The sequence below is a fragment of the Phocoena sinus genome, chromosome 1 (assembly GCF_008692025.1).
Source record: "Phocoena sinus isolate mPhoSin1 chromosome 1, mPhoSin1.pri, whole genome shotgun sequence".
Classification (NCBI taxonomy): Eukaryota; Metazoa; Chordata; class Mammalia; order Artiodactyla; family Phocoenidae; genus Phocoena; species Phocoena sinus.
In genome coordinates, this window is record NC_045763.1 from 37,957,072 (window position 1) to 37,981,653 (window position 24,582).

The following is a 24,582-nucleotide window of genomic DNA, read 5'->3' on the forward strand; positions in this document are numbered from 1 at the left end:
TATAACATATATGCACAGATATAGAAATACTTATAAATGAATATGTGTGTGAATACATATATACATTTGCTGTTTACTGTTTATGTTTAGCTGTTTACTGAAAATACCTAGAAGCAGCAATACCCCAGTAGCAATGAGTACTCTGAGTGCCTAATCTTGGTTTCTAAGTACTGTCCTTCACTAAGAGGAACTAATGCTTCTTGGAGAAATGACTGATTCCAGGGCCAGATCAGAGAAGTATAAGCTTTCTTGTACTTGAAATATTTTGTTATGCCAGATAGTAAAGAAATGCTCAGTGAATGATGGAATCATGTTAAAAGGACGGAAACAGAATGGATTTCTACTTTCAGTCATGATAGAGTAATTGTTACCAAACTTGCCCTCCTACCATAAAGACCTAGAAAACTCAACAAACTATATGAAATAAAGTCCTCAGACAATGGACAACAGGCAATGAAAAACTGTGATTCAGAAAAAGAAACAAACAATGTGAGCTTCATGGTTGTCCAGGCTTTCTGCCTGGAGGGCTTTGTGAATAGCAGTACAGGGAAGGGAATCCCAAGCAGAGTATGACAGTCAGCTGATCCAGGAGACAGAAATCAGAGTTTAGAGAGGATTATGCAGTTGAGACATGCAAGGAAGAGTGCTAGAGGACAGAGGTTCCCCTGAGTCTGGCTGAATACCCCTAAACTATGCATGCATAAAATGAGACTCTATGAAAGAAAATTAAAATAATAAAAAATAAAAACAACAAAGAGAAAGTTAAAAAAAATTTTTTTAAGTGGAAAAAAAAGAAAAAAAAATGAGCCCCTATGAGAACAGTCAAAAAACAACTAATAGGAGGATGTGACATAGTTAGACATATATTTGGTCTCTGACCCCAGTTCTTGACACAGAGCTCCTAAATCCCTTGGAATTTCCTGGGTGATAGGAATGTCTCCTCCTTAATAAGGCAACTCTTGGCAGGATCCTGTATAACCTCAGGATGGGAGCCTTTTACCAGAAAGATCAAGCCCAGATTAGAAGCTTGGAATGTTCAGTCCATACCCTATCATCCAGGGAGGAGAGAGGGGCTGGAGGTTGAAATAATAATTGATCATGCCTATGTGATGAAGCCTCCATAAAAATCCCTAAACTATGGGGTTTGGAGAACTTCTGGTTTGATGACCACATCCACATGCCAGGAAAGTGATACCCCAAACTTCACTGGGGCAGAAACCTGTAATCAAGACACTTCTGGATCTTGCTGTATGTACCTCTTCATCTGGCTATTCATTTGTATCCTTTATAATAATATAGAATATAAAAATTATATATTCTATTCTATTCTATATTATATTCTATTATTCTATATTTATAATAATATATAATATCCTTTATAATAAACTGGTAATAGTTAAGTAAAGTGTTTCCCTGAGTTCTGTGAGCCATTATGGTGAATTACTGAACCTGAGGAAGGGATCACGGGAACCCTTAATTTGTAAACAAGTTAGTGGTTAACCTGAGGACTGGTGTCTAAAGTGAGGGGCAGTCTTGTGGGACTGAGCCCTTAACCTGTGGGATAGTGTCAGAACTGAACTGACTTGTAGGACACCCAGTTGGTGGTGTCCACAGAGAATTGGAGAAGAGCTTGGTGTGGAAAACCCACACATTTGGTGTCAAAATATTGTGAGCAAAGAAACAGTTTTCCTTTCGAGGAGTTGTAAGCTTAACAATTCTCAGAGCTCACACAAGACTGGATGATATTCTAGTTGTTGTTTTTTTATATCTTTATTGGAGTATAATTGCTCTACAATGTTGTGTTATTTTCTGCTGTACAACAAAGTGAATCAGCCATATATATACATATATCCCCTCCCTCTTGCGCCTCCCTCCCACCCTCTCTATCCCAACCCTCTAGGTCATCACAAAGCATCGAGCTGATCTCCCTGTGCTATGCCGCAGCTTCCTACCAGCCATCCATTTTACATTTGGTAGTGTATATATGTCAATGCTACTCTCTCACTTTGTCCCCGCTTCCCCTTCGCCCCCAGGGTCCTCAAGTCCATTCTCTACGTCTGCGTCTTTATGATATTCTAGTTTTGACAAGCCAAAATGAAGAGACCTTGTTGAACAGCTAAGGCATACAGTAGAGAGTCAAGAAGGGACATACTTCAGTGGTAGGGCTAAACTATACCTAAAAGACCTAGATCTTCTAGACCTTCCCTACAAAGCTTAAAAACAAGTCTCAAATAAATCAATCTTATTTGCAAATAATTTAACTGCCTATCAAAACTAAACTCAACACTTCTTACAGGAAGAAGACAAAATCCAAATACTCAACAACATAACATTCACAATGTCCAACATCCAATCAGTTACTAGAAATGTGGAAAAGCAAAAACACTCTGACTTAAACCAGGAAGAAAAATTTCAACAGATACAGATCCAAAAATGACAAGATAATAGAATTAGCAGATAAGAACTTTAAAACAGACATCATAAATATATTCAAGGATCTAAAAGAAAACATGAAAATGATGAGGAGAGAAATGGAAGACATTTAAAAAGCAACAACCAAAAAGATCTTCTAGAGCTAAAAAATATAATACCTGAAATGAAAATTTTCCTAAATGGAATTAGACACTGCAAATTAAAAGTTTAGACATTGATTAATGAACTTGAAGACACAGCAAGAGAAACTATCCAAACTGAAGCACAGAGAACAAAGTTTTAGTTATGCAGGATGAGTAAGTTCTAGCAATCTAACGTACAGCATGGTGACTATAGTTAAGAATACTATATTGTTTTTTTGTGTTTTTTTTGCGGTACGCGGGCCTCTCACTGTTGTGGCCTCTCCTGTTGTGGAGTACAGGCTCCGGACGCGCAGGTTCAGCAGCCATGGCTCATGGGCCTAGCCGCTCTGCAGCATGTGGGATCTTCCCGGACAGGGGCACGAACCCGTGTCCCCTGCATCGGCAGGCGGACGCTCAACCACTGCGCCACCAGGGAAGCCCCTATACTGTATACTTGAAATTTACTAAGAAGGCTGACCTTAAGTGCTCTCACCACACACATAAAAAAAAGGAAAAGGGAGCTATGTGAGTTGATGGGTATGTTAATTAGCTTGATTGTGATAATCATTTCACAATGTATACATATAGCAAAACATCACACTGTACACCTTAAAATCATACAATTTTTTTTGTCAATTATACCTCAGTAAAGCTGTAAAACAAAACCAACAAAAACAAACTGAAGTACAGAGAGAAAAAGGATGGGAAGAAATTAACAGAGCCTCAGTGACCTATGGGGCAATATCAAGTGGCCTTACATGCATGTTACTTAAGTCCCAGAAAGACAGCAGGAGAATATTTGAAGGAATAAGGCTGAAAACATTCCAATCTGATGGAAGCTATAATTCCACAGATTCAAGAAGTTCAATGAATTCCAAGCAGGTTAAACACCAAAATCCAACAAGACATACCATATTCAAATTGCTGGAAGCCCATGATAAAGAGAAAAATCTTAAAAACTGTCAAAGAGGGACTTCCCTGATGGCCCAGTGGTTAAGAATCCATCTTGCAATGCAGGGGACGCCAGTTCGACTCCTGTGGAACTAAGAGCCCACATGCCACGGGGTAACAAAGCCCGCACGTAGCAACTACTGAGCCTGGGCACCACAACTAGACAGAAGCCTGCGCACTACAATGAAAAGCCCACATGCCACAACTAAGACCCGATGCAGCCAAAAAATAAATAAATATTTTTAAAAAAACTGTCAAAGGAAAAAAAAAGACATTACATACATGGGGAAACAAGGATAAGAATGACTACTGACTTCTCATCAGAAACAATGCAAGAACTAACAACATTGTAAATCAACTATATTCCATTAAAAATTATAAAGAAAAAGAAACAATGCAAGAAGATAAGTAAACAATGTTAAGTGATGGGGGAAAAAAAGAACAACCTAAAATTCTATACTCAGCAAAATATCTCTCAAAAATGATGGTAGAAAAATAGTTTCAGAAAATGAAAGCTTAGAGAATCATTGCCAGCAGACCAGCACAAAAAGAAATATTAAAGGAAGTTCTTCAGGCTAAAAGAAAATGATATGAGATAGAAACTTAGTTGTACACAATGACTAGAACTAGAAATGGTAAATATATGCATAATTATGAAATATTTTCTCAATAAAATTTACTTATATATAATTGACTGTTTAAGCAAATATAACAACAACATATTGTGGGGTCTACTATATATATAGTAGTAAAATGTACAACAATAGCACAAAGGATGGAAGGGAGAAATGTAAGTATGTTTTTGTAAGTTTCTTACATTAAAAGTGAAGTGCAGGACTTCCCTGGTGGTGCAGTGGTTAAGAATCCACCTGCCAATGCAGGGGACACAGGTTCAAGCCCTGGTCTGGGAAGATCCCACATGCCACAGAGCAACTAAGCCTGTGCACCACAACTACTGAGCCTGAGCTCTAGAGCCCACGAGCCACAACTACTGAGCCCGCATGCCACAACTACTGAAGCCTGCGCACCTCAAGCCCGTGCTCCGCAACAAGAGAAGCCACCACAATGAGAAGCCCGTGCACTGCAACAAAGAATAGCCCCTGCTCGCTGCAACTAGAGAAAGCCCATGCACAGTAATGAAGACCCAATGCAGCCAAAAAAAAAAAATAATAAATAAATAAATACATACATACATAAAAATTCTTTAAAAAAAAAGTGAAGTGGTAAATCATTAGAGAAATGCAAATCAAAACCACAATGAGGTATCACTCACACCAGTCAGAATGGCCATCATCAAAAAATCTACAAACAATAAATGCTGGAGAGGGTGTGGGGAAAAGGGAACCCTCTTGCACTGTTGGTGTGAATGTAAATTGATACAGCCACTATGGAGAACAGTATGGAGGTTCCTTAAAAATCTAAAAATAGAACTACCATACAACCCAGCAATCCCACTACTGGGCATATACCCTGAGAAAACCATAATTCAAAAAGATACATGTACCACAGTGTTCACTGCAGTACTATTTACAATGGCCATGACATGAAAGCAACCTAAATATCCATTGACAGATGAATGGATAAAGAAGATGTGGTACATATATACAATGGAATATTACTCAGCCATAAAAAGGAACAAAATGGAGTCATTTGTAGTGAGGTGGATGGACCTAGAGTCTGTCATACAGAGTGAAGTAACTCAGAAAGAGAAAAATACCATATGCTAACACATATATATGGAACCTAGAAAAATGGTACTGATGAACCTAGTGGCAGGGTAGGAATAGAGACGCAGATGTAGAGAACGGACTTGTGGACACAGGGTGGGAAGGGGAAGCTGGGCCGAATTGAGAGAGTAGCACTGACACATATACACTACCAACTGTAAAATAGATAGTGGGAAGCTGCTGTATAGCACAGGGACATCAGCTTGGTGCTATGTGACGACCTAGAGGGGTGGGATGGGGAGGGTGGGAGGAAGGCTCAAGAGGGAGGGGATATATGTATACACATAGCTGATTCACTTTGTTGTACAGCAGAAGCTAACACAACACTGTAAAGCAATTATAATCCAATAAAGATGTAAAAAAAAAAAAGTGAACTGGTATGATATTATTTGAATGTAGATGTAATGCATTAAAATACCTATTATATATAATGCAAACCCAAAAGCAACCACTAAGAAAAAGAGTGAAGAGATATAGTTTATTGGACAAAAGAAATAAAATGGAATACTAAAACAATCACAATATAAAGACAGAAAAGGGGACTTCTCTGGTTGTCCAGTGGTTAAGACTCTGTGCTTCCACTGCAGGGGGTGTGGTTTCAATCCCTGCTTGGGGAACTAAGATCCCAACATGCCGTGTGGTGCAGCCAAAAAAAAAAAGACAGAAAAGAGGAAAAAACAAGGATGGATTGTGTAATTAGAAAAACAGCAAAATAAGAGTCTAAAACCCAACTGTATCTATAATTACATTATATATAAATAGTAAAAATTCTAAGGAGCCCATTTGAAAGTCAGAGATTGTCAAATTGTAGGAAAAAACAGACCACAACTATGTATTATCTTACAAGAGATGTAGTCTTTAAAGACATAGATTTAAAGTAGAAGGAAAGAAAAAGGTATACAATGCAAATACTAATCAAAAGATAGCTTGGCTACCTTAATATCAGATAAAATAGACTACAGAGCAAAGAATACTGCCAGAGATAAAGAAAAACATTTCATGGCTATAAAAAGATCAATTCATCAAGAAGATATAATAATCAATGTATACACATTTAATAACAGAGATTCAAAATATGTGAAGCAAAACCTGACAGGGATGAAAGGAGAAACAGGCAAATCCATAATTACAGATAGAGATTTCAACACTTCTTCCTTAGTAATTGACAAAACAATTGAACAAATTAGAAAAACTAGGGAAGAGAATTCCCTGGCAGTCCAGTGGTTAGGACTCTGCACTTCCATTGCAGGGTGCATGGTTTCAATCCCTGGTCAGGGAACTAAGATCCCACAAGCCTCACCGTGTGGCCAAAAAAAAAAAGAAAGACTAGAAAAGACCTGAATGCTAACCAACTTGACCTAACTGACATTTATAGAACACTATTCTCAACAACAGCAGAATACAAATTCTTTTCAGGTGCACGTGAAACATTTACCAAGACAGAAATCACATAAAATATGCTCTGTGATCACAGTAGAATTATATTAAACCAATAACATAAAGATATCTAGAGAATCCCCAAATATTTGGAAATTAAATAAAATACTTGTAACAACTCATTGGTCAAAGAAGAAATTACCAGGGAAATTAAAAGCTATTTTGAAGTAAATGCTAACTAAAATACAATATATCAGAATGTGTGTGATGCAGTTAAAGCAGTGCTTGAAAACAATTTAGAGCTTTATGTTCTAGAAAAAGAAAGGTCTAAAAATCAGTCAGCTGAGTTTCTACTTTAAGAATCTAGAAAAAGAAGAGCAAATTGAACCCAAAACAAATAGAAGAAAGGAAAGAACAGTAATAGTAACAGAAATCAATGAAATAGAAGATGGACATCAATAGAAAAAAATCAATGACACCAAAAGTTGATTCTTTGAAAAGAAAAAAAAAGAGGGAAAAAACCTATAAATAATATCATGAATGAAAGAATACACAGCACTACAGATCATTACAGACATTAAAAGAATAACAGGACACTAAACAATTGAAATCATCCAACCTACCTCTTCAAAGGAATATTTTTCTACAGTGTGAAGAGCATCTTGTGTCTCATTCCACCCTCCAATAGAATAGATGCAGTCATTGAGTGCAGCCACCCCAAGATATGCTCTTCTGGTTCCCATTGGAGGAAGTGGAGACCAACGCTTGGAAAGTGGATCATAAACTTCAAAAGAACAAAGCTCTATTCCTTCATTGCTGATGCCCCCAATCACATAAATTAAACCTGGAAATGGAATATTTTTGCTCAGATGCTATAGAAAATAGGATACAAATAATTATAAAAAGTAATAATTGTGATTTAAGTTTGCTATCTGATATTATACTTAATGCAGGGCTTACAATATTCTTTTAAGAGAGAAAATTGACTTCTGTCTAGTTTATCACAGCTCTCATTTAAGCATGTTACAAAGAATTAGGGGTATGAATTTAAAGTGGCATTGAAGGGCTTCCCTGGTGGCGCAGTGGTTGAGAGTCCTCCTGCCGATGCAGGGGACACGGGTTCGTGCCCCGGTCCGGGAAGATCCCACATGCCACGGAGTGGCTGGGCCCGTGAGCCATGGCCGCTGAGCCTGTATGTCTGGAGCCTGTGCTCTGCAACGGGAGAGGCCACAACAGTGAGAGGCCCACGTACAATAAAGTGGCATTGAATTTTCAAAGAACTTAATGATGCTATAACAAAACAATTTGTCAGACAAGGATTTCTGATCTTATTGTTTGCTTAATGATCTCAAGTTCCAGATCCATTGCTACCACATATAGGTAAAAAAGGATGGGGAGAAGGATTTGTTCCCCCTTAAAAACTGTCATACACTTAAACTGGGAATGACATGACCCTGTTGGTGACAACCTAACGGTTGCTCAGATGGACAAAATGAATTTAAATTAGAATAGTTTATGGCTAGATTAAGGTATCAGATACTGTACAGTAGACTGTAATTCACAGAGTTCCTTATTAAATTTAACTGAAAATAATGGTTCTGACAATCAACAATTATTTTTTTTGAGTATCTACTGTTGTTCCTAGAGGTCTAAAGTGAGAAGTTATAAGGAATGGCATTTTTAAAAAATTTATTTATTTGGCTGCACAGGGTCTTAGTTGTGGCACACAGGATCTTTGTTGCCGCGTGTGGGATCTTTGTTGTGTCATGCGGGATCTTTAGTTTCAGCATGCAGAATCTAGTTCCCTGACCAGGGATCGATCCCATGCCCCCTGCATTGGGAGTGCAGAGTCTTAACACTGGACCACAAGGGAAGTCCCAAGGAATGGCATTTTAAGAAACATGAGCTAAATGTTAGTAAACTTGGGTTCTAGCTCCAGCTTTGCTAGTAACCAACTATGGGAAAAGACAACTCACAGCCTCCTGATCTTCAGCTTCCTCATCTAAAAATAAAGGGGTTGAAATAGAGAATCTCCAAGATGCCTCTCTAGCTCTATGATTTTAGATGGGAAGATAAAAATAATAAATAAAAAAACAATTAGAGAACACTATAATATTAAACAATAGAACATAGTCTGCACCATGTAATTTGAGTATTTAGCTGCTAGCAGAAATCTGAGAAGGTACTCAGAAGGCAGAAAGAATTTCAGCTGGGAACAGAGCATGCTGAATTGTCACATAACAATGGGCAGACTGCTTCCTACTCTACAGGTACATGTAAATCTGTTCTCCATTTCTGGACAGAGAATAAGGTTCTATTTGAGAGTGCTTATTAATTACCTCTCAGTGTATAATAGACAATTACAATTAAAATAACATCTGTATACCACTTTAGTATGTAGTACAACATTTTTCAAATCTGTGATAGCATTGTGTGTGTACTGAATCACAATGTATTCTATAAAAAAACACTGAAGAAGCCTATGACACTATGAAGATTGTTTTTGATAATCTCTCCCTACTTAGAAATATATACTAAGGCCTACAAGGGAGAGAAAATAACAATAATGGATGACAGTTCAAATGCTTATTTTGCTAATTAGGTATTTTTGCCCATCTGGAATTCTTAATTCTAGCTTTGTTTATTTTGGGGAAAAAATGATTATTTTGGCAATACAGAAATAAAGATATAAGAGGTTTAAAAATATAGGAGATTAGAAGCAGAATTTCCACACTGTTAGTGTCAATTATTCAAAACTAACAGACATAAAATATACTTTTGTGAAAATAAAGCCTCATGCTCAAACAGTTTTTTTAAGAAATATATATTCAGGAAAAATATTTTATAAAGCAATTACCTTGCATTTCACAACACCCAAAGTAGTAGCGTGACATAGCCATGTTGCCAACTACTTCCCATTTATTTTCATCGGGATCAAATCGTTCAATGGTGTTCCCTATCTCAGCTCCAACCCAACCACCTGAAACCAAACAGAAAAATGTTATTTTTGGAATAAAGGAATTTTATTTATGAAAAACACCTTAGAGGGACCTCCCTGGCGGTCCAGTGGTTAAGAATCCGCCTTCTAATGCAGGGGATGCTGGTTTGATCCCTGGTCGGGGAACTAAGATCCCACATACTGCACGGCAACTAAGCTCGCGTGCTCTAGAGCCCACGCGCTATAGCTAGAGAGAAGCCCGCCGGAGTAACGGAAGAGCCCACGCACCACGAAGAAAAGATCTCACATGCCACAGTGAAGGTTCCGCGTGCCGCAACTAAGACCCGATGTAGCCAAATAAATAAATAAATATTTAAAAAGAAAAACACCTTAGAAAACATCTAATCTGACAACTTTATATTATGGATGATTATCCTATGGACCAGAGAGGTTATCTGTCCAAGATCACATGAAAAGTTAGAATTTGATTGTAAGTAGAACTTGGGTCTTTTAACTCTCTGCCTAGGTTTCACAAGAGATCTTTTTTTTTAATATTTGGCTGTGTTGGGTCTTTGTTGCTGTGCGCTGGCTTTTTCTAGTTGCAGTGAGCAGGGTCTACTCTTCATTGCAGTGCACGGGTTTCTCATTGCAGTGGTTTCTCTTGTTGTGGAGCATGGCCTCTAGGTGCACAGGCTTCAGTAGTTGTGGCACGTGGGCTCAGTAGTTGTGGAGCACAGGCTTAGTTGCTCTGTGGCATGTGGGATCTTCCCGGACCAGGGCTTGAACCCGTGTCCCCTGCATTGGCAGGAGGGTTCTTAACCACTGTGCCACCAGGAAAGCCCTCACAAGACATTTTTTAAAAATAAAACAAAACAAAACCAAAAACTTCAATCTATTGCATAGGAAATATGGTACTTTGCAAAACAACTTTTTGAAACAACGTCTGTGTATTCAGAATGTTTATCCTAACCATGAAATTTAACTAGTCAGCTAAAATGCTCCCCTAGACATCTCATCTATATTTTATGTCCATCTCCTTCTAAGAATTCCATACTTGGCAATATCTCCCAAGTAATATAATTTTGAGAATAAGAACTTTTAAAGCTAAAAAGACACAAGTTTGTTATGGGAAGGAAGGAAAATTTCTAAAGTAAGCAGAATTTGACTAAGAATTTAAATAATATTAGATATCCTTAAATTGGAGAGTATAATTACCCAAAGCATAGATAGCCCCATAACACACACACACTCCCAAGCCACAGCGGGGGTGATTCATTGAAGCTACAGTTGTCCACTGTTTAGTAACTGGATCATAGCATTCAGTACAGTCAAAAATCATTGAATCCTTTTCACCTGAGTTAAATAAAAGAGACACATATGAGAAGATTTAGTAATACTAATAGCCTAGAACCACAATACAATATTCAGCAACATTCTGTGTTGTCAGAAATTCAATTATTATGTCTGATTTTATACTATTCTTTAAAATTTATTTGCCCACCAAGTGTTATTTTGAATCCATAGCACTGTCATTTATTAAAACCCACTTAATGAAGCAAAGTGGGCTATTATCTATTTCTAATTCTACCACCCAAACAATCCATGTAATTTTTGAGGATACAATTTGCATTTTAACACTTCTATATTTTCATAGTTTAGATAGCTGGCTCTGCTACAATTTGAGTTTTAATGCAATGCTTATCTAGCAACAAATAGAAAATGAAAAAAACATTTTTAAATACCACTTAAAATAGAATTTTAAAATATACTATACCTAGGAGTAAATCTAATCAAAGATTTATAAGAACTTTATGGATATAATTTATAAATTTTATTTAGATAAAGTTTTAAATTAAGGAATATCTAAATAAATGAAGAGATGTATCATGTTGATGAGTTACAAGTGTCAATGTAAAGAAGATTATTCCCAAAATGATTTATAGATTTAATGAAATCCCAGTTTTTAAAAAACCCTTTCTTTTTTATTGTATTTAAATACACATAACATAAAATGTACCATGTAAACCATTTTTAAGAATACAGTTCAGAAAAAAAAAAAAGAATACAGTTCAGTGATGTTAAACACATTCATATTGTTGTACAGCCATCACAACCATCCATTCCCATAATCCTTTTCATCTTGTAAACCTGAAACTCTATACCCATTAAACAATAATTCACCATTCTCTCCTTCGCCAGCCCCTGGCAACGACCATTATACTTTCTGTCTTTTTGGTTTTGACTACTCCAAGTATCTCATATAAGTGGAATCATACATTATTATTTTTAAAAACAGATTTGATAAACTAATTCTAACTTTTATATGGAAGTATGAAAGACCTAGAATAGTCAAGCACTCCCAAAAAGAATAATAAGGAAAGAGAAAATGCCTATTAAATAAGCCTATCAGACTTAAAATAGAGCTTTAATAATTAAGATAGGAATAAACAGAGAGACCAGTAGGAAAGAAAGGAAATTCTAGAAACAGATCCACACATATATGATTACTTGGTATATGACATAGTTTGCATGACAGAGCAGTGGGGAAACAAAAACGCTGGGAATTGGTTATATATATGGGGAGAAAAATGAAACTGGTTCCTTACTAATACTATCTGTAAAAATTCAATTACAGGTGAATTACAGACATAAATGTAAATGGCAAAACTATAAAATTTTAGAAAACAATAAAGGTATATATCCTCATGACTTTCCAGTAGACAAAGGATTTCTTTAAAACGATATAAGAAATACTAACCATAAAGGGAAAAAAATAATAGAGTTGGCTACATTAAAATTAAAAACATTCATTTATCAAAAGATACCATAAAAAGAGTAAAATATGAAGCAGAGGAGTAGGAAAATATATTTGCAGCACATATAATCTTATGAGGGCCTAGAATCCTGATGTATACGAAACTCTTACTGTGCAGAAAAGAGTCACCATAAGGCCTAAAACTGCCTATGGTTAGAAAGGCTTGCTCACAAGGTTGACCCTTACCTGGAGTCTGGGAACATGGCTAGTAAAAAGTTCCCTACACTCACATAAACTTTTCCCTAAATGATAACAGTGGCTTTTTGCAGTGGTGAAAATGTTCTGGAATTTGTGGTGATGGTTGCACAATTTTGTGAATATACTAAAAACCACTGAACTGTACACTTCAATGGTGAATTTTATGATATGTGAATTATATCTTAATTTTAAAATATAATACTTAGAATATTAACCCAGATATGAATGTATCGAAAAGGAAATAAACTATTGACTGTGATTATCTCTGGGTGGTATGATTATAGTATGGGTGATTTTTATTTTCTTTTTCATATGCTTCAGGTTTACCAAATTTTCTACAGCAAATCTGAATTACTTTGGTAAAAAACATTTATTTAAAAATTATATATTAAGTAATATGTTAAGATAGTAATGTTTATAGTATTAATAATGGCTAGTAAAGTCATAGCAGTTTTTTCTTGTTTGTTTTTTGCTGTACGCGGGCCTCTCCCGTTGCGGAGCACAGGCTCCGGACGCGAAGGCTCAGCGGCCATGGCTCATGGGCCCAGCCGCTCCGCGGCATGTGGGATCTTCCCGGACCGGGGCACGAACCCGTGTCCCCTGCATCGGCAGGCAGACTCTCAACCACTGCGCCACCAGGAAAGCCCAGTCATAGCAGTTTTGACGGGCTCCCATTTGTACTTCTGTGGTATCAGGAAAGGGGATACATATATATGGAAGTGTCGCAAAGGACACTGTGACCCTAGGTTAAACTGGAGAGAGTTCATGCAATGCAACTGCCAAAATGTACATAAAAAGAACGATTAGAGTTCTAGCCAAAGATTATATAGAGTTATAGTCTTTATACTGACAGATGGTTATTGCTCAAAACTCTAATTTCTTTGTTAGGATTTTCAGATGCACCATGACATTTATTGATTTAATAAACAGTTTTTGAGTGATGATTATGTTCCCTCCAAAAGATAAAAATCAAATATTCCCTACATCTCTCTCATTTTAAACTGACGGTATCATAGTTGGAAAACAATAATATGATTTTTGATTTACAGCTTTCAGTATTTTAGAATGACCCATAGAAATAAAGCAAAAAACTTGGCTGTAAAGGTTAGAGATGATCTACCTAGGCTGGTTGCTATAAAGACAAATTATTCAGAAGTAAATATTTATATCAAAGGTGTTAGTATTTATTTCTCTTTAGATCCCTCTCTAATAATTATTTCTCTCCCAAATTCAAATCCCCTTTTAATTTTAGTCATTAATCATTTTAGAATTTATAGTAATAGTTTCAGAAAACACAGTGATTTTAATCAAGAAATATATCCCAATGTCTAGCTGACATGGTTTTTATACATCCCACTGCCCAGATACTTGGTTAATTTAAAATGATTCATAATGCAGCTCTCAGAATTAAAAAAATTTTTATCACAAATGTTGATCTAAATTTTGGCACCACATTTTCATAAACAACTTTTCATTAAAACCAAACCTAAGTATTTGCCTTGTAATAAATTACCGTGTCCCTCTGGTGTAAAATATTCAATATCTTATGTTTCCTTTTTCTTTCATTCATTTATTCAATAAATATTTATTAAGCACAACTGTATCTGCATACACCCCATAGTATCTAGCAATATATATAAGGCATATAAGAATGCAGTCAACTTAGAGCTAGAGACTAATAAGGGAAATAAGACATTTTCATTATTACCTCCAATTGCGTAGACCATCCCTCCCAGAACTGCTACTCCCAGTCCACATCGAGCCTGATGAAGTGAAGACACAGTGGTCCAGTACTGGCTAAAGGTGTCAAAACGTTCTACACAACTGAGGGCTCTACTATCACTCCAACGACCCCCCTGCAACCGAGTATATCCACCTGAATAAAGGAAGGAAAGGAGGTACACAGCAAATCCCTTACTGCTAAATATGGAAATGGTAGTAACAAGAAAAATCTAGCCCTCTATGTCTAGACATTCAATATAACTACTGCATAGTAAGTAATAAGTGCTTTAGAGTCTGCCATATATACATCTATTATTCTTAAATGTGCCAGGTCCTGAAAGATTATGGCTTAAAATGCAATGAGGTCAACCACAATGTTCTACCACCTGGTCTTGGTTATAATCAAATGTTAGATGAAACATAAATCTAGGAACTGGTTATCTGTCTAGTTAGGAAGTTTCATTGTGACTTCTATTAATGTCTTTTTCAGTTAAATATAGTGAGTTGCGGCTTCCCTGGTGGTACAGTGGTTCAGAATCCACCTGCCAATGCAGGGGACACGGGTTCGAGCCTTGTCCCGGGAAGATCCCACGTGCCACAGAACAACTAAGCCCGTGCACCACAACTACTGAGCCTGAGCTCTAGAGCCCACAAGCCACAACTACTGAGCCTACATGCCACAACTACTGAAGCCCACGCGCCTAGAGACCGGGCTCTGCAATAGGAGAAGCCATGACAATGAGAAGCCCATGCACTGCAACGAAGAGTAGCTCCCACTCACCGCAACTAAAGAAAGCCCATGCACAGCAACGAAGACCCAACACAGCCAAAAAGTAAATTAATTAATTAATAATAAAAAAAATAGTGAGTTGAAATCCTTCTTTGACTGCACATCCCATCATTAAAAAAGTTTAGCCAGCACTCAAAAATTACACATTTATATATTATAGTATATATAAAATTATACAATGACATACATACTAAAAATTATACTATACATAAAGTTTTTATATATAATAAATTATATTATGTATATAAATCTGGACAATCTGTTGACATATATATCAAATATTGATAAAGTTTAATGCTATTTTTTTTAAAAAATGGAGGGAATTCTCTGGCGGCCAGTGGTTCTGACTCAGACCTTTCACTGCTGTGGCCTGGGTTCAATCCCTGGTTGGGGAACTAAGATCCTGCAAGCTGCGCAGGGTGGCCAATAAAGTACACAACACTACACTACACTACAATAAAATAAAATAAAAATGGAAAGGTTCATACGATATTCCTATGGGTTATCCTGCATATCCACACTTTGGAGACCACTAGTTCCTATCATCCCTAATGACCATCTAAGACGCTGTGAATAGTTAAAATGTGTGAGATTTATTTTCCTATTTCTCACAAGAATTCAAATATTTAATTTTTAAAGCAGTATATCTTAGGCAGTTATTTGATAATAATTGGGTATATAAGAACCCAAAGATTTAAATCACAGAATAACAGATGTCAAATAAATAGCTATTTATTCTTAGATGTGTCCACTGTACTATATAAATACAATTTCTAAATCTGTAGCCTGTATGTGAAATTAAGTATGCCTATCTGACATACCTGCACACTCTGACATGTATGATAACAACAAAAACTTAAAAGGTTTTTATCCTGAAAATAATTTCTATTACTTTTTAAAAGGTTCTCACCTACTGCATACAGGTACTTTCTTGCTTTCTTCCGAGGTCGAACCTTAGATGTCTGCAGAAAACTAGAAAATTTGTTCTCTTTGGGAGATTTGCACACCTCACAGTACTCTTTCAAAAGTGTTTGCAATGCAACACGAAGATTAAAATCGGATATTCCTAAAGCAATGTTGAAAAAGATAATGTTTTAATCAATTTTTAAATAATATTGAAAAGACATGTTGCCATGAAAATAAAGTACATTCAACAATCAAAAAATGAAAACTCATCATCAAACAATGGAGTATGTTTCCAACAATACCAAGTATTATTTTTCTCACTGCTACTAAAGAATATATACTTTCCTTAAATCAAAGATTGTTTTAAAAAACATGCTTCATTAGATCCAATTTGAAAACATATGTATGAGGATCTCTAAACAAAGATGCCAAGTAAAACAGGAGCACAATTATCTAACAAAATGAAAAAATAAAATTGCCCAAAATTCTATACTCACAACCTGCTAACAAAAGGATATAAAATTATGTCATACACTTTGAAAATGATAGTCAAAGCAAGAAACAGAAGATTCTGGTCGGATGAAGTCCATTTCCTAAAAAGACTTTGAGCATGATTGGGTAGGTTATTCTACTCAAGGGTGCTTAGCTGAAAAGATGAATTGTGAATGAAAGCCAACCTGTGTCCCACTTGGCAAGCTATAAGAACTGGCCTCCGTGAAAGGGCACTATCTTCTAATTTGCACAAAAGCACCACATATGCCAGTAAGGAACTGTCTCTAATCCTTGTCTGTATGTCCAAAAAACAATATTGAGGAGAAAAGGTCAACTAACAAAATATTGAGAAGTCTCACTAGTAACGTAAGAATTTGGAGAAAGGGCAAATAGCAGATAAAAAGCAGAACTGAGAAGTCAAAGAATAAAACCATTAAAAGAAAAATCCTTTACAGGCCCATCGGTAAAGATAGGGAGGATCAACAGGGTTTGCCATTTAACAGAGCTTAGTGGTAGCCAAAATCCACAGTAGTGAGACACATCCTTGGCTGGGATAAGTAGATCTTGAAAACAGATCAATACAGTAGTAGGATCTTACAAGAGAGACCTCAGAGCCCAGGCCCCCAAGCAAGGACCTCAGCCTTAGCAGATCTCTATTCTTTCACTACCTTATGCCTCAGGCTAGAAAGAAGTGGTGAGAACACAACACAGAGCCCTCAAATTTTACATGGGAGAAACAAAGTAGTTACACTAAGGTAGAAAGGGTGTCAAAGAGAATTATCAGAGCAAGCAGGTTTGAACAGAGTTGCCCAAGTTAAGAATGAGCAATATATCATGAAAAAGCAATACAGCTATGTAACTATACCCCAGGAAAAAGAAGAGAAAGAGACTGAAGAATTCAGTCTGGAAGAAAACATTAGCCACAAACAGAAACAGACTCCCCATACACAGGATAGAATTATTTAAGAATACAGATCCTATATAAAAAAAAGAACTCAAAGGCAAAATGAGATGCATCGTGAGCTTCCCTGGTGGCGCAGTGGTTAAGAATCGCTTGCCAATGTAGGGGACACGGGTTCTAGGCCTGGTTCGGGAATATCCCACATGCCGCAGAGCAACAAAGCCCGTGCACCACAACTACTGAGCTTGCACTCTAGAGCCTGCAAGCTACAACTACTGAGCCCGCGTGCCACAACTACTGAAGCCCGAGTGCCTAGAGCCTGTGCTCCACAACAAGAGAAGCCACCGTAATGAGAAGCCCATGCACCACAACAAAGAGCAGCCCCCGCTCGCCGCAACTAGAGAAAGCCCATGTGCAGCAACAAAGACCCAATGCAGCCAAAAATTAAAAAATAATAATAAAATAAAATGAGACGCATTGCTGAGGAAACAAAGTGAGAACTGAAATGACAGTAGTGCAGAGTTAATAAATTGGAAACAAGAAACTCATCAGAAAAAAATCAAATTAGCGATTTGGAGTAAAGACTTGAGAAAACTGTGAATATAGAGCAAAAGACAAAATATTTTAACATTAGAAGATGATAAATATGAAAGACAAAAAAATTCCAGTGAAAGGATGAAGACTACCAAATGAAACATTAAAGGTTTTCAGGAATTTCATACAGGAAAAATTTCCCAAAATGAAATTAAAATTGAACCTTTAAAAGGAAAGGGTGGGGACGTCCCTGCCAGTCCAGTGGTTGGGACTCCACTGTGTGGGGACGTGGTTTGATCCCTGGTTGGGGAGCTAGGATCCCGCAAGCCGCAAGGCTTGGCCAAAAAAAAAAGGAAAGGGTATTTGATATAGTCTAAGGAAAAATGGCAAACTTTAACACAAATCAAGAATAATGGGGCTTCCTTGGTGGTGCAGTGGTTGAGAGTCCGCCTGCCGATGTAGGGGACACGGGTTCGTGCCCCGGTCCGGGAAGATCCCACATGCCATGGAGCGGCTGGGCCCGTGAGCCATGGCCGCTGAGCCTGCGCGTCCGGAGCCTGTGCTCCGCAACGGGAGAGGCCACATCAGTGAGAGGCCCGCGTAACGCAAAAAAGGATGATTCTTTAGGCATCCAAGCAGAAACAGCAAGTCATAAAAAAAAAAAAGAAAACCATGCCTTACAAACTTGGGGTGGGCTGGGGGAATCATCATAAATTAAGAATATTATGCCCACCCAAATTTCTGTTAAATTAAAAAGCAACAGGCAGAACTTCTCAGATGTGAGAAAAAAAAAATCAGGAAATAACAGTTACCATGAGCCTTCCTTGAAAAAAATACTTAGTGATGAAATCCAACCGACCAAATGATGAATCAAAAAAGAAAGCTCAGGGCTTCCCTGGTGGCGCAGTGGTTGACAGTCCACCTGCCGATGCAGGGGACACGGGTTCGTGCCCTGGTCCGGGAAGATCCCACATGCCGCGGAGCGGCTGGGCCCGTGAGCCATGGCCGCTGAGCCTGCGCGTCCGGAGCCTATTGGGAGAGGCCACAACAGTGAGAGGCCCGCGTACTGCAAAAAAAAAAAAAAAGAAAGCTCAGGGAATTCCTTGGCGGTCCAGAGGTTAGGACTCGGTGCTTTCACTGCTGTGGCCTGGGTTCAATCTCTGGTCGAGGAACTAAGATCCCACAAGCCCTGCTGCGCTGCCAAAAAAAAAAAAAAAAAAGGTCAGGACTAAAAAGACTATCGTTAAAAAAACTGGTAGAGAGCATTAAATCCACTTAAATACAGAGCAAAAGCACAGAGCTAGGGGAATCATGATTGAAAAAAATCTATGTAAAGGCTGTGTAAACCTTGAGGGGGGTAGGGAGAAAAATAACAATGCTAATTACCTCATTTTTCTTAGCAGAGAGTCTAAACTTTAAAATTGAAACACAAAATGAAACTATGGTTTCACCTTTTAATGATTTTCATCTTTTGTTTTTAACTCTACAAAAACTTTTTAGAATGAATATTTCTTGGGATAAAGAAACGTTTATCTGAAATTAGTTATTACTTTAGTTTCTTTGTTGATTTTTAGTGAGATTTAAATACATTTTTGTAGTATAAATAGTATGATAGAATGATTCTTATTCTTATAAATTTTTTTTTCTATCCATCCATGCAACCATACACCCACCTATCATCCATCCTCCTATACAGAGACACCTAGAATGATGTTTAATGAATGTTAATTATAACTGGCTATTTCTGGGTGATGGACTTGGATGATTTGTTGTTTTTTTTATACTTTATTACCTAAACTTTTTATAAGAGTATGTACCATTTTTGAAAAGTAAAATCATTCTCTAAAATGCAAGAAAAATCATATGTTATCATATACTAATAATATTAAATTGCCTGAATTATTCCTGTGGTAAATACAAAAAAATATACACCAGGGGGAAAATCTACACATTTCACATAACATAATTTAACCATTTCAATTAAGTCTCTTGCTCCTTCACTGAATTTTGTGGTAGACTCTCATTATTTTTCTGTATAAATTGTCCATCTTTTCTCCAATATGATCAAAGAGATAAAGTTTCAAAAATAGTGAAACATATTAAGGTTAACTTTAAAAAAAATCATCCATTTATTTCTCCCTTGCCTCCTTGCAGTTTTACTCCAGTAAAATATCTTTAGGTGATAACTATTGGGCAGTGCAAGTCTTAAACACTGTATTACAACACTAAAAAGCTGTAGGAAGACATGTCCCAATTCTAGGGAACTTTCCTTTGCTCCTAGCAGAGGAACTTTCCTTTAGCACTCTGTATCTGCAGCACTTGGGAAAAGCCAACTCAACCATGAAAGCCTTTGTTCCACTCCTAAATTCTCACATGATACATGCAAAAATGTGTCTGGATAATTTCTCTCTTCTTGTTTTACCATTTAAATACAGTCAGTCTTCATTTTTTGTGGATTTCTTACTTGTGACTACATCTACTCACTAAAATGGATTTGTAACCCAAATCAACATTCACAGCACTTTCCTCGTAGTTCACAGACATGCCACAGAGTGGCAAAAAATTTGAATCACCTAATATGCATGTTCCCAGGTGAGACTGAAAGAGGTGACATTCTGCCTTCTTGCTTCAGCTCTCACTATAAACAAGTGCCCTCTTCACACTCTATTTAGTGTCATGGTTTTCACATTTGTGTGTTTTTTGCTGGTTTTTTCACTGTTTAAAATAGCCCCCAAGCATACTGCTAAAGTGCTGTCTAGTGTTTGTAAGTGCAAGAAGGCTGTGATGTGCCTTATAGAGATAATGGATCAACAACATATAATATTAAATGATGTAGTTCTGACAGACACACACATAAAACAAAGTTATGTATTGATCAGCTGACAAAAATGTTGTAACCAGAGGCTTGTAAGAACTTACCCTGTATTTCCCTAGGAACAATGGCTCAATATTTGCCAATTCAGTGTTCTTGGCAAATTTATAGAGGATAACTACCGTGAATAATGAGAACTGAATATATATGAATAATGAGAATTAACTGCATATACATTAATACAAGATATCACTCAGAAAAACCTACAAAATTCTGTTAACACTGTTAAGAATGGGAAAAAACTAAAAATCCACATTAAATATAATTCCTTCACAGAATTACAACTTTAATGCTAATATTGTATTTAATTCATAATAAAATATTTGTAATTCAGTCACATACTAAATCTTCAGTGCATGACAAGAGTAAAACCTTCAAATCTTGAAACCAGGTCCAAAGTAGTTTTTATAAGTAAATTTAGTTATAATTTTTCCAATATAAAGATAAAATTTATTTTATACTATGGTGAAAAGTATTTTCAAAGTTTAGAACCTAAATATATTCAAAGGCTACACAGAAGCTATATTATATCAATATACAATTCATTTTATAATGAGAGGAGTTACAATATTTATTGAGTTTTGTTTTTGTGTTTAGCATATATGTTTTCCTCAAATGCTGGGTTTTGGTGAATTTTTCAGTGGCAAGAAGAAATCTTACACTAAAATAATTAGTACTGCCAAAACTAGCACTAGTATTTTAACTCTGTCAGTAATTTTATCTCCCTTGGTACTTAATCTCAAGAAAGTATTTAAAGATTTGATTAAAATAATGGGTAGAAATACTGAAGTACTGGGACTTCCCTGAAGGTGCAGTGGTTAAGAGTCCACGCTCAATGCAGGGAGCGCAGGTTCGATCCCTGGTTGGGGAACTAAGATCCCACATGATGCGTGGCGTGGCCAAAAACTTAAAAAAAAAAAGAAAAAAAGAAATACCGAAATACTACTATCTACCCACAAAACACAGAAGTTGTATCTTGCATATAATAATCATTCAATAAATGTCTGCTTATTGAACTGAAAAATTAAAACACTATCACGTTTCAAACAGAGGAAAGGTCACTGGATAATTAGCTGACTAACTTAACATGAAACAAAAAAATTACCTTCTATATACTTTAAAAGCCTCTGAGGAGGTAATAAAGGGAATCGAATTGGGTCTAGCACTTCCACCACATGTTTTCTTCTCTTTCCGAGATCTTTCAGAATCCACTGCATTGCAGCTAAGAAGACCTGGTATTCATCCTCGATGCTAAGCTCTTCACTTCGCAAAATTTTGATCAACTGATCTTTTGTAAGTGCCAGGAACTCTTCCCCACTATGAACCTCCAAAAAATGGACATGAATGTAGTTTTCTGTAAATTCCAAAAGATCATGGCAGGCAATCTGCTCAGAGAACTGAAAGATCCCAATGCAGTTCAGTGGATCAATTTGTCCTTTCAGAAATTCACAGCAAAGATTAACAACTTCAGTCAACTGTAGCATGTCTGCTGCAACAATCAGCTCTTGGACATTATTCACTCCTATGTTCACTATACCTAGGGAAGTAAGGAGACAAAATAACCAATAAAATAAAATAAACATTTGACTTATATTCAAAGACCATTATATTCAATACTTGATTCCACTGATAGCTTAGGCTTTGCCAGGTAGATACTAAGTATAAAGGCAACAAAGAACTTGTAGAAAGGTGCAGAACTTAAATGATAATGGTACCCCACATTCATGTAACACTTAACAATGAACCAGGCACAGCATTAATTGCTTTATACATTCACTTAACCCTCACTACAACCCCATATAATAGGGTTTTTTCCCCTTATTATTATTTTTTAAAATTAATTAATTATTTATTTTTGGCTGCACTGGGTCTTCGATGCTGTGTGCGGGGTTTCTAGTTGTACTGAGCAGGGGCTACTCTCTGTTGCAGTGCGCAGGCTTCTCATTGTGGTGGCTTCTCTTGCTGTGGAGCATGGGATCTAGGCGCGCAAGCTTTAGTAGTTGCAGCACGCGGGCTCAGTAGTTGTGGCTCGCCGGCTCTAGAGCACAGGCTCAGTAGTTGTGGTGCACTGGCTTAGTTGCTCTGCGGCATGTGGAATCTTCCCGGACCAGGGCTCGAACCTGTGTCCCCTGCATTGGCAGGTGGATTCTTAACCACTATGCCACCAGGGAAGTCCCCACTTCCATATATGTTTATAATGACTTTGGGAAGACATCAAATACTCAATTATATTTAGAAGGGAAAAAAACCACTGTAATTCTACCTAATAAGGATAAACTCTCCATTCAATCTTAAACTTTCCCTTTATCCCTTTAAAACATTCAACTAAACTATGTGTCTAAAGTTTGTATTCCCAAATAGATTTATAAACTCTGTTGGGGCAAGGCTTGTTCTTTCTGTATTCCCAATGCCTAGCACACACTAGGTGCTCAAAAAAATTATTATATATGAATGAATGGCCAAAGACATTATGGTGAGAGGAAGACTATGGCTTGATGAATGCAAACAGGGGTTTTTTGAAAAGTGTAGGAAATGGAATCCACCATGGGAATAAATGGTAGTGGCTGCAGAGAAAACTGCGATAAGACTTAATTGAATGAAATGAGAATTCACTACAAATTTGGAGAAGATAAGATCATGGGTTGTGATGGAAGGTAACTGAATGACTGCTACTGGATGAAACCAAGAGTTACTTGAAAGTACTAAAAAGAATGCCCTACAGCTTAATAAGGCTTTACAGATTATTAAAAGCACTTTTACAGCAACAAAAAAACTAACAACCCAATTGAAAAATTGGCAGAAGACCTAAATAGACATTTCTCCAAAGAAGACATACAGATAGCCATCAGGCACATGAAAAGATGCTCAACATTGCTAATTATTAGAGAAATGCAAATCAAAACTACAATGAGGTACCACCTCATACCAGTCTGAATGGCCATCATAAACAATTCTACAAATAACAAAGGTTGGAGAGAGTGTGGAGGAAAAGGAACCTTCCTACGCTGTTGATGGGAATATAAGTTGGTGCAGCCACTATGGAAAACAGTATGCAGGTTCCTCAAAAAACTAAAAATAGAGTTGCCATATGATCCAGCAATTCCACTCCTGGGCATATATTGGGACAAACCTATAATTCAAAAAGATACAAGTACCCCTTTGTTCATGGCAGCACTATTCACAATAGCCAAGACCTGAAAACAACCTAAATGTCCACTGACAGATGAATGGATATATATACAATGGAATACTACTCATCATAAAAAAAAAAAAAAAGAAACAGGGACTTCCCTGGCAGTCCAGTGGTTAAGACTCTGTGCTTCCACTGCAAGGAGCACGGGTTCCATCCCTGGTCGTGGAACTAATATCCCTCATGCCTCGAGGCCAAAAATAAATAGATAAATAAATAAAAATAAAAAAGAATTTAAAAATTTCATTTGCAGCAACATGGATGGACCTACAGATTATCATACTCAGTCAGAAAGAGAAAGACATACCATATGATATCACTTATGTGTGAAATCTAAAATATGACACAAATGAACTTACCTACAAAACAGAAACAGACTCACAGACATAGAGAACAGATTTGTGGTTGCCAAGGGGGTGGGGGGTGGGGGAGGGATGGGTTGGGAGTTCGGGATTAGCAGATGCAAACTATTATATACAGAATGGAAAAACAAGGTCCTACTGTATAGCACAGGGAACTATCAATATCTGCTGTATGGCAGAAATTAATACAACATTGTAAATCAACTATACTTCAATAAAATTAAAAAATAAAAATAAAACAGTAAGCTACAT

The 24,582-nt window shown here is 36.9% G+C and overlaps 1 protein-coding gene across 4 annotated transcripts in view; it reads right to left on the reverse strand.

Moving 5' to 3' along the window:
- Positions 1-24,582, reverse strand: part of IPP (intracisternal A particle-promoted polypeptide) — a 40,367-nt gene that overhangs the window by 7,135 nt on the left and 8,650 nt on the right. For 3 of the 4 annotated variants that reach the window (XM_032654260.1, XM_032654285.1, XM_032654268.1), the window contains 6 exons: positions 21,884-22,315; positions 15,984-16,139; positions 14,270-14,437; positions 10,764-10,901; positions 9,468-9,590; positions 7,234-7,454 (listed from right to left, as the gene is read on the reverse strand). In XM_032654260.1, the coding sequence (XP_032510151.1) occupies positions 7,234-7,454; positions 9,468-9,590; positions 10,764-10,901; positions 14,270-14,437; positions 15,984-16,139; positions 21,884-22,315 (1,238 nt within the window). The remainder of the gene's footprint in view (positions 1-7,233; positions 7,455-9,467; positions 9,591-10,763; positions 10,902-14,269; positions 14,438-15,983; positions 16,140-21,883; positions 22,316-24,582) is intronic. The other variant, XM_032654276.1, reaches the window with a different exon arrangement.